Source organism: Notolepis coatsorum (assembly GCF_963971535.1).
Source record: "Notolepis coatsorum genome assembly, chromosome: 12".
Lineage (NCBI taxonomy): Eukaryota > Metazoa > Chordata > Actinopteri > Aulopiformes > Paralepididae > Notolepis > Notolepis coatsorum.
The window spans coordinates 18,270,301-18,286,218 of record NC_140176.1 but is presented as its reverse complement, the minus strand read 5'-3'; the positions used below and the strand labels follow the sequence as shown (position 1 = coordinate 18,286,218).

The following is a 15,918-nucleotide window of genomic DNA, read 5'->3' as shown; positions in this document are numbered from 1 at the left end:
TCCCAACCTGCTGCCAGCCTTCTTCCCCGGTGGTGGGGTCTAGCTTTACTGAGAAGGTAATCTTTAAACAACATCAAAGCCAGGTTAGAGAACTACACCAATTGGCAGCGTTACCACACTTGGTCATAATAATACACTTTATTCGTATAGCACCTTTCATACAAGAATTGCAGCCCAATGTGCTTCACGGCAGTGATGTAGACACAAAATAGACATGGGCATAAAATTAGCACTTTGGGTACCGTGGTTTAATTAAATTTAATTTCAAACCTTTATTTATTCTCGAGACATTGAGGTTTCCCTCATTTGCAATGCTGTGGAGAAGGCGGTAATAAGCATTTCAAAGTCATTGCTCTTTAATGTCTTATGCTGCCATTTGTAATTACAATTATTAATTCAAGAGTACAAGCTTTATGATCTCAAATGACTGTGATTGGATGAAGATAGGTCATGTGGTTGAAGATAGGTCATGTTGTTGAAGATAGGTCATGTGGTTGAAGATAGGTCATGTTGTTGAAGATAGGTCATGTGGTTGAAGATAGGTCATGTTGTTGAAGATGGGTCATGTGGTTGAAGATGGGTCATGTGGTTGAAGATAGGTCATGTGGTTGAAGATAGGTCATGTTGTTGAAGATAGGTCATGTGGTTGAAGATAGGTCATGTTGTTGAAGATGGGTCATGTGGTTGAAGATAGGTCATGTTGTTGAAGATGGGTCATGTAGTTGAAGGCTGGTTTGGCTTGTATGCAGCAGGGTGGAATCAGCCTGAGGTCGTTGCACCCTAGATTTAGAATATTATTATTATTATTTGTTAACACTTTCTGTATACGTATATATACGCGTTTGCTCGCCAACCGGTGAGTGCCAATAACGTATATATACGTTATTTTGTCCGTTTTCCTTTTTTTCGATTTTAGTATCATATACACTCTCACGGACCTCGGTGTGATTTTGAAATAGTAACGTGTCCAGGCGAACAACGCAAACGACTTCAGCAAAATTCACATAGCGCTCCATAACTCAGGAATTAGCCCGGATCACTCTGAAACGATACAATATTCACCACGGGATAACGCGCGGACGTATACAATATAATATAATCTGAAAGCACTACAGTCACAGTAACATAAAAGCTAGCAAGAGAGTAAAAAAATAATATAAAAAAAGATATAAAATAAGCAAGACTAAAACTAGTAAGGAGTAAAAAGAACACTAAAACTAGTAAAAGAGTAAAAAAAATACATAAAATAAGAGGGGCTAAAACTGGTAAAAGAACATAAAATGTGTGAGCTAAAACTAGATAAAAAGCAACAAAAGGCTCTATTAAAAAGATGAGTTTTGAGGCCCTTTTGAAAAGCATCTACAGGTGGTCAGGGAGAGCATTCCACAGACTGTAAGTTAGCGGATGAGCAGAAAGCCCAATCTCCCATGGTGCGGAGTTTGGTCCTTGGGCGCTGGGCAAGGTTTGCCTGGCCGGAGCGGAGATGTCGTGAGGGGTGATGAGATATCTTTAAGGTAGAGGAGGGCGTTTCCGTGGAGGCACTGGTGAGTGAGCAGAGAGACTTTGTACTCGATCCTGAGTGAGACAGGGATCCAGTGAAGGGACTTGAGGAGGAGGGTGTGATATGGTGGTATTTCCGCACTCCCATCAGGATCCTAGCAGCGCTATTCTGGATACATTGTAGCCTTTGGATGTTCTTGCTAGGGATCCCGATGAGGAGTAATCCAGCCTGGAGGAGACAAAGGCGTGGATGAGCTATTCGTTGTCTGACAGAGTGAGTGAGTGAGTGTGGGGCGAAATTACCTAATAACTCCACCAGGAGGAATATGACGTGCTCTACCTCACAAAATGACCTAATACTTCCCCTAATTTGCATATTCATTACGATTGTGCACGGATGAATTTCAGTGAAAAGGCAGAGTGCGAAGTGTTTGGTCTACTACTCGACTCAATATCTGTGACTTTGTGGTTTGTATCCGTTGCTCTCACACAATCAAGGTTCGAATGCTGAAGTTCATGCTGTCCGGCCAGCAAACGCCTCCACGCGGGCGGGCATCGCGTAATCTCTTGTGTAGCTGAGGTCTTTTTAGAAAGGCCTGGTTCTAAACAAGGTCATTGATATGATTAAGCTCTGGCATGGGCACGGCTCGTGGTGACTTTGATAGCTGGGGCCAAGGAGAGAGCCAAGGTGCCTTTGACTGGACACGATATTGGTGACGCAGGAGAGGAGGAGGGAGGGAGGGAGGGAGGGAGGGAGGGAGGGAGTGAGTGAGTGAGTCAGGGAGTCTCCATCGCCTTTTTAGGCCCAAGTTTGAATGAAACCCACTGTTCTGTTGAGCCTGCTAGTGATTAATTGGTGCCAAGTTTCTTTTTTGGGTGAATGGAAACCAATGAGAATAAAGACCACCTAGAGGCCTAGTACAAGAGTGTGTGTGTGTGTGTGTGTGTGTGGGGGGGGGGGGGGGGGGGGGGGGGGTCATTTATTGCATCATTTGGTCTAATTATAACTTTCCCCCGCAGGAAATGTAACTTCAAGGTTTACTGCAGGAAACGTTCTAGTGAAGGTGCCACTGGGCCGGGGGTGGGAGGGGGGGGGGGGGTTGGTTATATCGTAGACGGAGCGTTTACTTCATTACTACTTCCATTGATTCACATTGTGCTTGGTTGTAGTTTCTTTTGATTTAGCTAGCACAATCAAACACAAAATCAAATGAAATGTTGGAGAAAAAAAAATCCATTTGTTTTTATAAATTATATATAATTAAATAAATAAATAAGCCCATCATTTAGAAAACAAATGTTTTTTTTCTTGAGGTGCTGGGGTTCTTTAGTCGAGGTGTCGGCTGTAGGCAGTTTCAGTGAAGCTCGAACTCATGGTCTGTTTAACGTAAACATCTGCGCTCAGTTGATGGATAATTCATGTAGTTGTTGTTGGTAGTTTTGTACAGGGGTCCTGTCTGGTCATGGAAAATCTTTTTTGATTTTGATGTTTTGAAAATGATACACTTTTTTGTGAATGTTATGCATGACAGCTGGTAGAAGGAATAATAACCAAAATAATACATTTCCTGATAATATGTCCTAGATAGATGGGTAGATGGATAGATAGATAGATAGATAGATAGATAGATAGATAGATAGATAGATAGATAGATAGATAGATAGATAGATAGATAGATAGATAGATAGATAGTTTATTAGCCACTAGGCTGGTGGAATTGGTCTTTGGTACAGTATGCTATACTCTGCAGCAGACAAACACAATACAGGGGTACGATCGACATATAACATTTAAGCAAAAATGTGTTGGAAGGGAACCCTGTTTGTAGTCTTAATGATATAGTTGTATTAAAATGAAGATATTTTAGATTATTATTTGGACCAAACATCACCACTAGACACCATAGGCCTGACGCCTCTGTCCCTGACCCACTAGACACCAATCATCCCCCCCCCCCCCCCCCCCCCCCAGACTCAAAAAGAACTGCCCCCTCGCTGGAGACATTTAAGTCCCGACTAAAAACACACCTTTACTCCCTAGCCTTCAATAAACCTGATTTTCCCACACCCTAACTCACACACTCCCATGCATGTTTATCTTGCCCCTTCCCCCTCGTATCTGTTCTTGTGTTCTTCTGGCTGTGCTATATTGTACTATATCCGTATGTTGGCTTACTGCCGTCTTGTTCTCTGATTGTACTGTCTTATCCTGTTGTGCCTTTTTGTATTTTTGTATTATGATTTTTTATGCTTTGACTGTAGTACAGCACTTTGGTTGGCTCTTGGGTTTTTAAATGTGCTTTATGAATAAATGACTTGAAATGACTTGACCTGTATTGTCCTCAAGTGTTTCTGGCTGCTTGCTTGTCCTCTGACCTGTCGTCTATCTGTATTGTCTGTGGACCGCTGCTGTAATAAGTGCTCCTTCAAGGGGAAGGACAATGGAGCCACGTGCTGCCACTTATCATTATCGTGCTCTCAACAGTAGCACTGTGTTATCTAGGCCCTTATCCGAACGCGGCGGCTAATAACCTTGAGTGGTGGTGAGGAAATACTGCTGGGCTTGATACCAAGAGTTGACCTGTTTTTGTTTAGAGCACTGATGTCAAGAGTTGACTTGTCTTTGTTTAGAGCACTGATGTCAAGAGTTGACTTGTCTTTGTTTAGAGCACTGATACCAAGAGTTGACTTGTCTTTGTTTAGAGGACTGATGTCAAGAGTTGACTTGATCCAACATCATCCTTCATTACAAAAAAGAACATTCTAGAGAGATGTACTGTATAGATTTATTTAGTTTTATTTAACATGAATGTTGTTTTTGTTTGTATGTTTGTCATGCAAACAATTTTAAGTAAAAAGAAAATTCCCCAAAAAAGAAAAGAGACGTTTTACTTGTTTTTATTAAAAAGATGTAATAACATTCTGTTATACTTTACACTCGTTGGCCTCCATCTTTATCAGTGCATCATTTGCCTAATGTTCTTTTAAGCTGCCATTATGTGTGGACTGTCCTGGACTAACCTGTTACCGTACGTGTGTCTCCGCAGGTTATGCTGCCCAAAAGCTGTCTGAGTCTCAGTGAGAAAGAGAAGGGCTAAAGCCCCACCGCACCGAAACCCAACTGTCCACGGTCTCCCCCCGGGAGCGAACTCTACTGCGGGCGCCATGAGCAACCCCAGCGTTCCCAAGCAGGACGCGGCGCCACCGGGTATTCACTGTGTAAGTCCACTCATTCACACAGCCGGTATTGCATTCTCAATGCGATTCCCAATGTTAACCCCGATTCAGTGGGCCTGTAATGAATAGAAATATCGAATAAAAGAAATAACGATCAAATAACGAGTATACTCGTTGTTGACGTTCAATGATTGCCGGCCAATAACGAGTATAATCGTTGTTGGCAGTGAATGAGTTAAAGCCCCTCCGTGTTTTGGCATCAGACTGTATATTTTGGATTGTTTGTGTACAAATCAAGTCCGTTTTCCATCCAGTCCCCCAGACTGCATCTACTATATAAACGATTGGATCTGACTTCAGAAATGTTAAAAATAGTCTCCCTCTCCCCCTGGAGCACCGACAAGAGACCACACCCCCACCACCCCCTTGTTGTTGGCAGATTGAGAGTGTCAGAGGTTTACGCAACTGGACCCTTCCTTCCCCTTTTTTCTTAAGCCAATGTCTCTGGAATACTAAAGTGACTTACAGTGCACACTTTGACACAGCAATGTTGTTGTCGGAATGACTGTGTGGTAAAGGCTCTTGAGGCCAGCTGGAGTAAGACCAAGGTCAGTGGCCAAAGAAGCGGACATTCCTCTCCCGGATTAGGGGGAGGGCTCTCAGTACTGTGATCTTTGGATGATGATTGAGTTGCAGAGGCAGGTCACAGTCAATTAAGCTTTTTATAGAACATTAACTTAGTAATAGCCTGGTTAGCCAGGGGTCAACGGGTTCATATTCCTGCCCCGGATAGGCTTCTCAAGAAGTTGCATTTTTCTCGTCTCCAAATCAAATTGACCGATATTTAGCTTAAAGGTAGAATCTGTAATGCCGTCAAACGGTGACCTCTAGGCTTGTTACTGCGCTTTGTTTACATGTTCTGTTTTTGTCTGATGTGCAAGTTGGAGTTGAGTGGGGGATATAGGGGCTGGGGTTGCTAGTGCTGGCCACACCTCAATTCACAGTACAATGAGGTATTGTCCAAACCACACACCAGACCAAAACAAAACATGCAGTTCCCCAAAGCGGGGCTTTTTTTTTTGCCTAGAGGTCGCTGTTTGACGGCATCACAGATTCTATCTTTAAATATATGAATCACAAAACAAGTCTTCATGTACAGTACAACACGCAGTGCAGTGAGACAGCGGTGCTTTAGTGACATAAAACACACCCCAGTGCTCATAAAACGCACTCCAGGAAAGGGCCGCTTTCCCCCGAACTCTAGCATTTCTTCAGTGTTCAGTCAGTCAGCTGCTTCCTATCCGTAGTTGCTCAGTCATGTGGCAGTCCAGAGGCCCCCCCCCAAGGTTTACTCTCACCGGACACGAACAACCAAGAGGGAGAGAATGTCTGAAACCTATCACCCCCCCCCCACCCCACCCGCCATAGAGCTGTACAGACGCTTCAGGAGCTACAGTATACAACACTGCTATGCTCTGCCTCCAATCCAGCGAGAGCAGAGGTGTGGGATTCCATGTGCGGTTTTCACCCTTCAAAGCTACGGTTGCAATAAAGCGGCAAGAGGAAATGTCTGAGATTCGTGAGCCTAGCTACAAATGATGAAGCACGACGATGTAATAATAATAGAGGCCTTTCATGTTATGTTTAGAACGCTTGTGTGCCTCCATGAGATCCAATGTATCAACAAATGTAATAGTAACTTAGGCTTATTATTACTGGATATTGCGGTGGAACAGCAACGGGACAATGGTCGCACGCTCCTATCTAATCACAAGTTGTCGGAGCACAGGACATTCTAAAGCTTTGTTTCTGTTTTCAATCGGGATATTAGTTAGACACGGCCCCGGGTAAATGTGTTTCAACTCTGCAAACAGGCAGTTGGGGGTGACGAAGACGCTCACGTAAGATAAAGGTGTGTGCATTTGTGTTTGCTCTGACGGAGCCTTGACCGTCATTGGTTATTCTCTAGAAATGTTCCTCATGAACGTTAATGATTTATCTATCTTAACAGTTTTGTAGACCCGTGTCTGTGTGCGGTTGGGGACTTCTGAATACGCCTAACGTGATGAAACGGGCTAATTGATCGTCCTGCTTGTGAGTCACTTTCCTCGTCACCCGACATGGGAGCGGACGAAAAGGCGTAGAGCAGGGCTGGACGTTTAGGAAAAAGTCTCCATATTGCGCGTAGATCTTTCTTTTACTGTTTAAACAGGGAAGGCAAATACAGCCTACGTTGCGAGACCTGTTACTTGTGTTTGAATTGAATGGATTTTCTATATACAGCAAAGGTGAGTTTGTACAGTACAGTTGGAAGTGGAACCGGGATGACTCAATACATTGTGGGAGACCAAAAGCGTGTGTTTTTTGGGGGGGGGGGGGGGGTCACATAGAGGGTTTTGGACGCTCTCCATTTGTGAGTGTAATATTGACTATAGTTGAACTGAATATAGTGAATCTAGTCCTAGTTATGACACATCAGGTTATATCATGTAAAACGGCTTCTATTCAGTCCTGTTCCTTGTGTGACATTTACTGTATACTCGATATGAACTTTGGAACTCTTTTGTGTGTTGTCTAGTTCTTGTGTGTTTGAGACGCACACATGCTCTGAGCTACACTGTCAACACACAACAGCCAACCTGGCTTGTGTTAAATGGCTATAGGGTTACAGTATGTGAGCCACGGTGATAATTACTTTAGCTTAATGAGTGACTGATTACTGAAAGTCACCCTTCGGATGCCTAGACTCCCTGTCACGGGAACGGAGTGTCTTTACAAGTCTGCCTAAAGAGTACTAGCAAGTTCAGTCTGCCGCCATCTTGATTTGAAGTCACTGGTAAATCACTGATTTTAGAATAGTTAATTTGGTCAAAAAGGACAAATCTGTGATAGAAGAATGCACCCCGAAGAATGCCCCCCCCCCCCCCATCCAGTGGTTTCTTCCAGAGTCCTTAGTTACCATGGGAACCACTCACCACTCACCGCATGAGTGCATGGCAGAGATCGCGATTGATAATTGATAATTATTATATTTTGGAATTCTATCCTTATGGCAAATGTCTGCATTTATATAGTGCTTTTATTCAAAGCGCTTTACAATTTGTTCCTCACATTTGACCCATTCACTCACACATTCACACACCGACGGCGGAGGCAACCATACAAGGTGCCAACCTGCTCATCGGGAGCAGTTAGGGGTTAAGTGTCTTGCTCAAGGACACTTCGGCACGCTGCCCAGGACGAGTGGGAATCTAACCAGGACCCTCCGGATAACCAGACGACTGCTCTACCTACCGAGCCACTGATATATCCCCCCATTATATCATTATATCCCGATCAGCAGAGCCTACATGTGAACAAGATAACTTGAATAGCTTTCATTCTAAACTTTAAACATTTGTGTTGCACATTCATGACCACTAGAGGAAGAACCCTATTGATTTTGGTGACCCTGTGACCTTTCCTCTAGCGCCACCATCAGGCCAAACCTTCAACGTTCAAATTAGTATCTCCTGAATCGTTAGTCATACAGTGATGATATCCAGAGATGTGTCTGCTCATGGACATCAAATCTGCCATAAGGCCGGACCTACATGTATGAAGTCCATTGGAATTTCCATTAGAAAATGATCTTTTTTCCCCTACTTGCTGTTGCTGTTAGCCTGTTCACCTGATTCTCACCAATCTTGCTGTGTGGAATCTGGGGACTAACATCTTTATATGTGTCATTTAGATAATTGACGGGCTAATATGGGATAATATGACCCTCAGATCTAATCAAATTTTGGAAAAAGGCATGGAAAACAGGAAGTGATTTGTTACTTGTGAACACACTGTCCAATTTCCACCGAACTTGACAAATATGTTTGCCTTATAACAATAACAAGGAGGCCTGTGACGTTCTGAGTCATCTTGCCTCATGGTGGCGCCATTCTTATACGACTAAAAACATGAACTACTCCTCACCAGCTTGGATAAGGGGCATGGTAAAAAGGTGGATTGAGAATTGGGGCCGTTCGGGGGATATAGCCTTTGTCTACCACCGACGGAACATGTCTAGCTAGAATTTTGAGTTCTAATCACACCAGTTTGATTGAATATGCTTATCGAATACAAATCCTTTCAAATCCCTTATCGAATATTTTATAGTTAATAATTTGAAGGGGAAAATACCCATTTCTTAGGTAAAGATTGTGCATTGCTTTCATTGTATACAATATTATTTCAGCGAAGTAATGACACAATTATTATAAATAACTGAAGTCGAGGGGAGTTGTAAAAGAGTGGTGGGAGCTCCACAGAGCATTCACACAGCATTCACCCTAAGATAATTCACACAGAGCATTCACACAGAGCATTCACACAGAGCATTCACACAGAGCATTCACCCTAAGAGAATTCACACAGATCATTCACACAGAGCATTCACCCTAAGATAATTCACACAGAGCATTCACACAGAGCATTCACCCAACAAAAGATGGAGAGGTCTAATACCAAAGAAACAATGTTGAATTTCACTTACTCAACAGATCTGTATTCTCTCACTTGTCTACTTTCTGAGCGGTGACTGGCGCTACAGTACATCTCCTATGTACAAATAAACACAAGTACCATGACATCTCCATTGGAACTAAATATACATCCAAGCAAAAAAAATATAGAAAAAAAAGAGGTTTATATTCTAGCATGGCCAGAAGCAATCTGCAAAAGAGGTTTATATTCTAGTATGGCTAGAAGCAATATGCAAAAGAGGTTTATATTCTAGCATGGATAGAAGGTCTAAACCAGAATCAAAACCTTTTGTTGTAAGAGCTTGTATATGGCAAACATGCTATAATTCTTTAAAGCAGAAGTATTTTTAGGCTTGTATTGATTTGTAAATATTATATCTGTTTTGAGGTATGATGACATGAGAAACTCATGGACAAACTGTATTTCCAATTATGAGTATTATTCTTAACGTGACTTAAGTCTATACTAGTCATTCACAATTCAACTGGGCCTTCAACTGACAGTCAACAAGAATTAAAGCTTTTGCATAGAGGTTGGAAATAGCTTGTGTGTCATGATGATCTGATCCCTCAGAGCGTAGAGAGAGGGACACTGTTATTAAGACAGGAGCGCCTCCTTGCAGACTGACATGAAGATATCCAAGAATGCATCGACGTGACAGTTCCAGTATTACATGATCAATCCACTGCTGGCCGCCTCACTGCCACTCATCCCCTGTCCCTCAGCTACATGCTGACTCTGTGGGATTTGAGCCACCTACCTACCAGCTCAGATAATCTCTTCTACAGCCACTCTACAGGAGTCCAGCTGAGCACACACACACACACACGCACACACACACACACACACACACACACGATGGGGCTCAGGAGGTAGAGCAGTCGTCTGGTAATCCGGAGGTACCCGGGCAGCGTGTCGAAGTGTCCTTGAGCAAGACAATTAACCCCTAATTGCTCCTGATGAGCTGATTGGCACCTTGCATGGTTGCCTTCGCCGTCTGTGTGTGAGTGAATGGGTAAATGTGAGGAACAAATTGTAAAGTGCTTTGGATAAAAGCGCTATATAAAATGCAGCCATTTACCAAATGCAGCCATTTACACACACACACACACACACACACACACACACACACACACACACACACACACACACACACACACACACACACACACACACACACACACACACACACACACACACACACACACACACACACACACACACACACACACACACACACACACACACACACACACACACACACACACACACACACACACACACACACACACACACACCCATACCCCTGCACCTGCACACACACCTGCACAACCCACACTGTTCCTCACGCTAGCTCCGGCTAGTTAGCCACAGACCAATGCAAAGTCAATGGGGTCAAGCTCCTGTCTGTACAATGGGGTCAAGCTCCTGTCTGTACACTGACCAAAGACAACTGAAATCTACTTTGTGTTCTGTGGAGTAGATTTCAGTTGTCTTTAGTTGTCAGCTTGTATCGGAGGAGGCATGTGGTAGTCTACACCCTCCACAGGCTGACGGTAGGGCAGCGCAACGACCAGGAGGGAATTGGCATGACTACAAAATTGGGGGATGGGTGAAAGAGGTGAAAAGGCAAAAGATATGTAAAGTATAAAAAGAAAAAAGAACTATCCCTTTAATGTAAAACCCTACATGGCATTGCCTCACAAAAATATTTTTTCTTGTCATCAGCTGATCTATTTCCTTTCATTTATCACGTCTAATGGCAGGAGGTTTGTGTGAAGATGTGTCTATTTCCTGTGTCAACGCACAACCTCCAGTGGTGTCAGCATGGACTTCTCTTGTCCCCTAGTTCCTGATTTCCAAATGCACATTGAAAGGCCGTTATTTCTCACAGTGGATACTAATAGTATATCCAGTAGTCTGACTATAACAGTTCCACTTACTGACATGGTTATTATTAGTGTCTTATTAATTGCTTGTTGTCAATGCGAAGGGTGAATTACTCCGGTCATTCATGACTCAAGCATTTGATAACGACACTGTCTGAATGATGTAATGAGCCCATGACACTGCGAGCGTGTGGCTCTTCATGGCACCTACTCAGTGCCAATATCAAATTCTCAGCACGTCGACATTACCATCTTCCATGGGCTCACACGGAATCTGTTGATACCAAACACTTCATCATGCTAGCTTACATAGAGCTCTGGTGTTCCTATGGTGCGTTTTTACATTTGAGAGAATTTTGAAAAAAGTCATGGGTACAAGACCGTGTAGGGGCGGCACAGTGGTTAGCACTGCTGCCTCACAGCACAAAGGTCCTGGGTGCGTGAATACTTTCCCTAAGTGGGTTGTACTTCCGTGTTCGGTTTGCGCGACCTGATTGGCCACTGATGTTTCTGGTCATGTGACATGTGCGCCAATCGTGTGGCGCCTAGTTCTGCGCCTATTTCCGGCTCTAACAGCCTGCAAACTACCTAACGCCTAGTTCTATCACTGGTTAAGCTTAGGCGACTCGTTCGAAGTTGGTTAAGGTTAGAGTTTGGTATCAGGGCTGGTGTTCTATCGCCCTGCTCTAAGACAAACTCTAACCGTAACCAACTTCGAAAGAGCTAAGCTTAACCGGTGGCAGAACTAGGCGTTACACGATTGGCGCACATGTCACATGACCAGAAACGTCAGTGGCCAATCGGATTCCGCAAACCGAACGCAAAAGTACAACCCGCTTAGGGAAAGTATTCACACGTCCTGGGTTCGAACCCCAGCAGGTTCTGTGGAGTTTGCATGTTCTCCCTGTGTTCGCGTGGGTTTCCTCCAGGTACTCTGGTTTCCTCCCACACCATGAAGACATGCATGTTAGGCAGAGACTACAGACGAAAGCTAGCTCATTAGCTAATTCTGGCACATTTACATTGATGTGGAAACTGAAGATGTTGATTATTGTGCACTGTCCCTGGGTAAAACATTTAATAAAAATTTAATAAATAAACTAATGCAAAACTACATCTTTCCAGGAAAAGGTTAATTGCATTTGACGACCAAAATAGTAAAATCAACAGACATAATACACTATTGAATGTATATACTTATCTGACTAGTTTTCATGTTTTTAGTGTTCAAATAGTAGTTGTGCTCTTGTGATTGGTCAAAGGTCGATTGATAAGGCATATGGGTACTGTAGTAGATACCATAGAAATGAGTAGATTACGATATTATGAAGCACTTTTTCTGAAAGAATACCTGAAAACATTTACAATATGGTTTGGCTGCTGTATACTTAGTCATAGTTTTGATCTTCAATGGGTGGCCACAATGGGGGGTAATCACAGTGGAACCTCACTCAAGCTTTAATAAGGCAGAGCAGTATGGTGATAGATAAGTCCTATCCTCACCATTTCCATGCAATCTTTCCATCCCGTCATTGGAAAAATTGCTGCACAAACTGAAATAATTTGAAACTAATAATAAATAATAAAACTTGGGCGGTCAGGTGGTATAGCGGAGATTGCGCTCATCACCAATGCAAGAGACTGCGGTCTCGACTCCCTGAGTCAGCATTGCCTTGGCTTGGGCTGATCGCTATACTAACTCGTTTGGCTGAGTTAGGGGGAGGGAAGCCGTGGGTGGGAAACTGGCGTTGTGGACAGCAACGCCTACAGGTCAGGTTTGGGCGCTTGCTCAGCGGAGGCAGGACTCGAGGAAGGCAGCGTGACCTCCCACGCGTTACACTTCACCAATGAGAGTCCTCACTGCCAGGTGAGAAGAGAGCCACTGGCTGTCGCCGCACGTGTCGGAGGAAGCGTGCGGATGACCTCAGGGTTCCCTTGTACCGACCAGTAGGAGAACATGCGCACAACAACCAGGTATAGGGGAGGGGGGGGGGGGGGGGGGGGGGGGGGGGGGGAATTGGCACAACGACTAAATTGGGACGGGGAGAAAACAGAGAAAAAAATCGGAGAAAGAGATAAAAAAAAAAGAGAATAATAATAAAACTCTAAACCTTTTTATAATGTTATTCGTTGTTGACCAGATCAATACTTCAAGCACACTGTAAAGTTTAAACCACCGGAGTAATCTGTCAGTTCCACTCCAAGCCCCACAATACCTTCAAAGTCTGCACGTGTCAGTCCGATCATACTCACAAAGGTTTATTTTCTTCCGTCAATATTAACCTCTGGAAAAGAGTCTTAAAAAACATCTTGCACCTATGCGGCCACATTGTCCTCCAAGTCCTTTCTCACAAGAGGTTGATTGATTGAAAACGCGCCCGTCAATATTTAGGCTACACATGGACAAAGTTAAAATGTGGAAATGAATGTCAATACGCTCCATTGTTCCCCGGGCTGTTCAAACACGGCCGTGTCCTTTCAGGCGACGTGTGTCCTCAAAGTCGTGTTTGTTCTCCCTCGGCCCGGCCGGCGGGGCAGATTGCCGGTGGTGGCATACTTACGAGATAGGGCTGTGATTAGGATATCACGAGGCTTTGATAGGCAAGGAGGGAAGGGGATGCCTCCTGCCACCCGTTCTTAACCGAGGCGGTGAGTTTCAGAGCTCCAGTGTTGCTCCGACACCTGTGAGTCGATCACCCTGAACTTGGCCATGAGCGAGGTAAGTCACCGAAACCAACGGGGCCAAGGCACGAGAAAATGTATTCGCCTTTCAGTCATCTGTTTGTTGATTTATTGTATTTCTTTTCTTTTCTTGGGTGGATTTTATGGGGATCTTTTTTCTTTCTTTTTTTACCGATCTCACCTTCGCTTAGTGGTGCAATGGCTCAGCGCAAGCATTATGCACAGGGGCTTGTTATTGCACATGGTTCTGGTTGTGGAAAATTCTTTCACCTCGCTGAGAATCCCTCGCACGCCTTTCCCACCTCTCGAGACTGACTGTGAAGCAGTGATATGAATGAGAGGTCTCTGTGAAAACAAACTAAGTCAGCTAGGGTTGCAGTCCTCTGGCCCTCCTCCACCTCAGGACAGTTTTTGTGATTTATAGTTTTTATTGTAAATGGCTGCATTTATATATCTTTTTATCCAAAGCGCTTTACAATTTGTTCCTCACATTTGACCCGTTCACTCACACATTCACACACCGACGGCGGAGGCGACCATGCAAGGTGCCGACCTGCTCATCAGGAGCAATTAGGGGTTAAGTGTCAATGACACTTGGACAAGCTGCCCGGGAGGAGCGGTAATTGAACCGGGAACCTCCGGATTACCAGACGACTGCTCTACCTCCCGAGCCACTGTCGCCCCCAAGTACCACACGTACAGCGTATGGATTGTACAGTGCAAGAAATAAAATGTGAAAATAGAATGTACGCGGTACACAGTACTTTTTCTTGCAGTGCAAGAACTTGAATAATAACAATTGGAATTGATGAGGAGAGATGGGAGAATGTGAAAAGAAAAAGAGAGAAAGGAAAAAGAGAAATAAATATATATAATTATAATTTAATAAAGAAATTTTTTAGCTCAAGAGAGTTAGAGATGAGTCGAAACGTCGATCAGTGCCCATGTGAGATTCCCACTTATTCCATTTCATCAAGTAAAGTTCAACATTATCCACAAGTCTGAAGGGCAGAGTTTGGGTGTCAGGGAAGAAGAGATTGGCAGCCTTGATTATACTGTATGTAATTATGCTGTGGATGGTCACTGTTTAAGCCTATTTTGAAACAGGCTCTATTTTGGCTTTTAACACATTCAGGGCCATTCGATTTCCCCATCTAGCTATAGCACGGCCAGGTTTTCATTACATAGTTTCATTGTGCTTCACGATGTTTGTAGAGCTAAATCTATATTTTATATTATAGCTATGGATACAATACCATGGTCATTTGACAGTAACTATCTTCCGTTCAAGATGCAAAAAAGAATAAATCTTTTCATGAATACGTTCATGCGTTATCCCGTGGTGAATATGAGTATAATTTCGGAATGATCCGGGCTAATTCCTGGGAGGCTGGCTATAGGACGCAACGTGAATTCTACTAAAACCATTGGCGTTTCGTCCCTGGACACGCTATTATTTTCAAATCAAATGCATATGATAGGTATTATGTTTCATCATGAATGCATGAAAGGGGGTGGGGGGGGTCGTTTCTGATTAATTGATTGCCAATAACGGCATTCGTTATTACCACAACCCACGCCGGTCAGGGGGATGGGTATGAAAACCATGCACGATCAAGCTGAAATTGACGTCAGATTGTCCTTACCTGTGGTCGGTGGTATTCCAAAAAGAATATTCCAATTATTTGATCGCCATCTGGTCCATCCTATGCCCATCTGGTCCATGACATAACCCACCACAACATATGGATCGGGGGTCCCGAAAACGATTCAATGCGATCGAGTGAAGCCCTAGGTTTCCCATTATTAGAAAAGAGCGCCCGGAGCGGTTTAAAGGTAGCACCCGGTCTGGAACAGGGTTTACTGCACTCTCGATACTGCCTACTAGCAGGATCTGGCCGGTACTGCACCTTCGGAGTCCCAGTATGCTTTTAACGGCAACATACAGGTCCCTGACATTGAATAGGATATTAAAAAAAGGGAAAACAATCCAAAAATGTATATATACGTTTATATATACGTTTATATGTTTATATATATATTAGAGGTGGGCATAGATTTTTTTTTATCTAGATTAATCTATCTGCAATCCTGGAGTTAATCTAGATTAAAATGGCTCATTTGAAGTCTGCCGAAGGCATTCAAAATATGTGTG

General features: G+C 43.6%; 1 protein-coding gene across 1 annotated transcript in view; it reads left to right on the top strand.

Annotated features, from left to right (window-relative positions):
• slc4a2b (solute carrier family 4 member 2b) overlaps positions 1-15,918 on the top strand; it is a 113,907-nt gene that overhangs the window by 32,743 nt on the left and 65,246 nt on the right. Inside the window, exon 3 of the mRNA XM_084326583.1 lies at positions 4,548-4,719. Coding sequence (XP_084182709.1) covers positions 4,666-4,719 — 54 coding nt within the window. The 5' untranslated portion in view covers positions 4,548-4,665. The remainder of the gene's footprint in view (positions 1-4,547; positions 4,720-15,918) is intronic.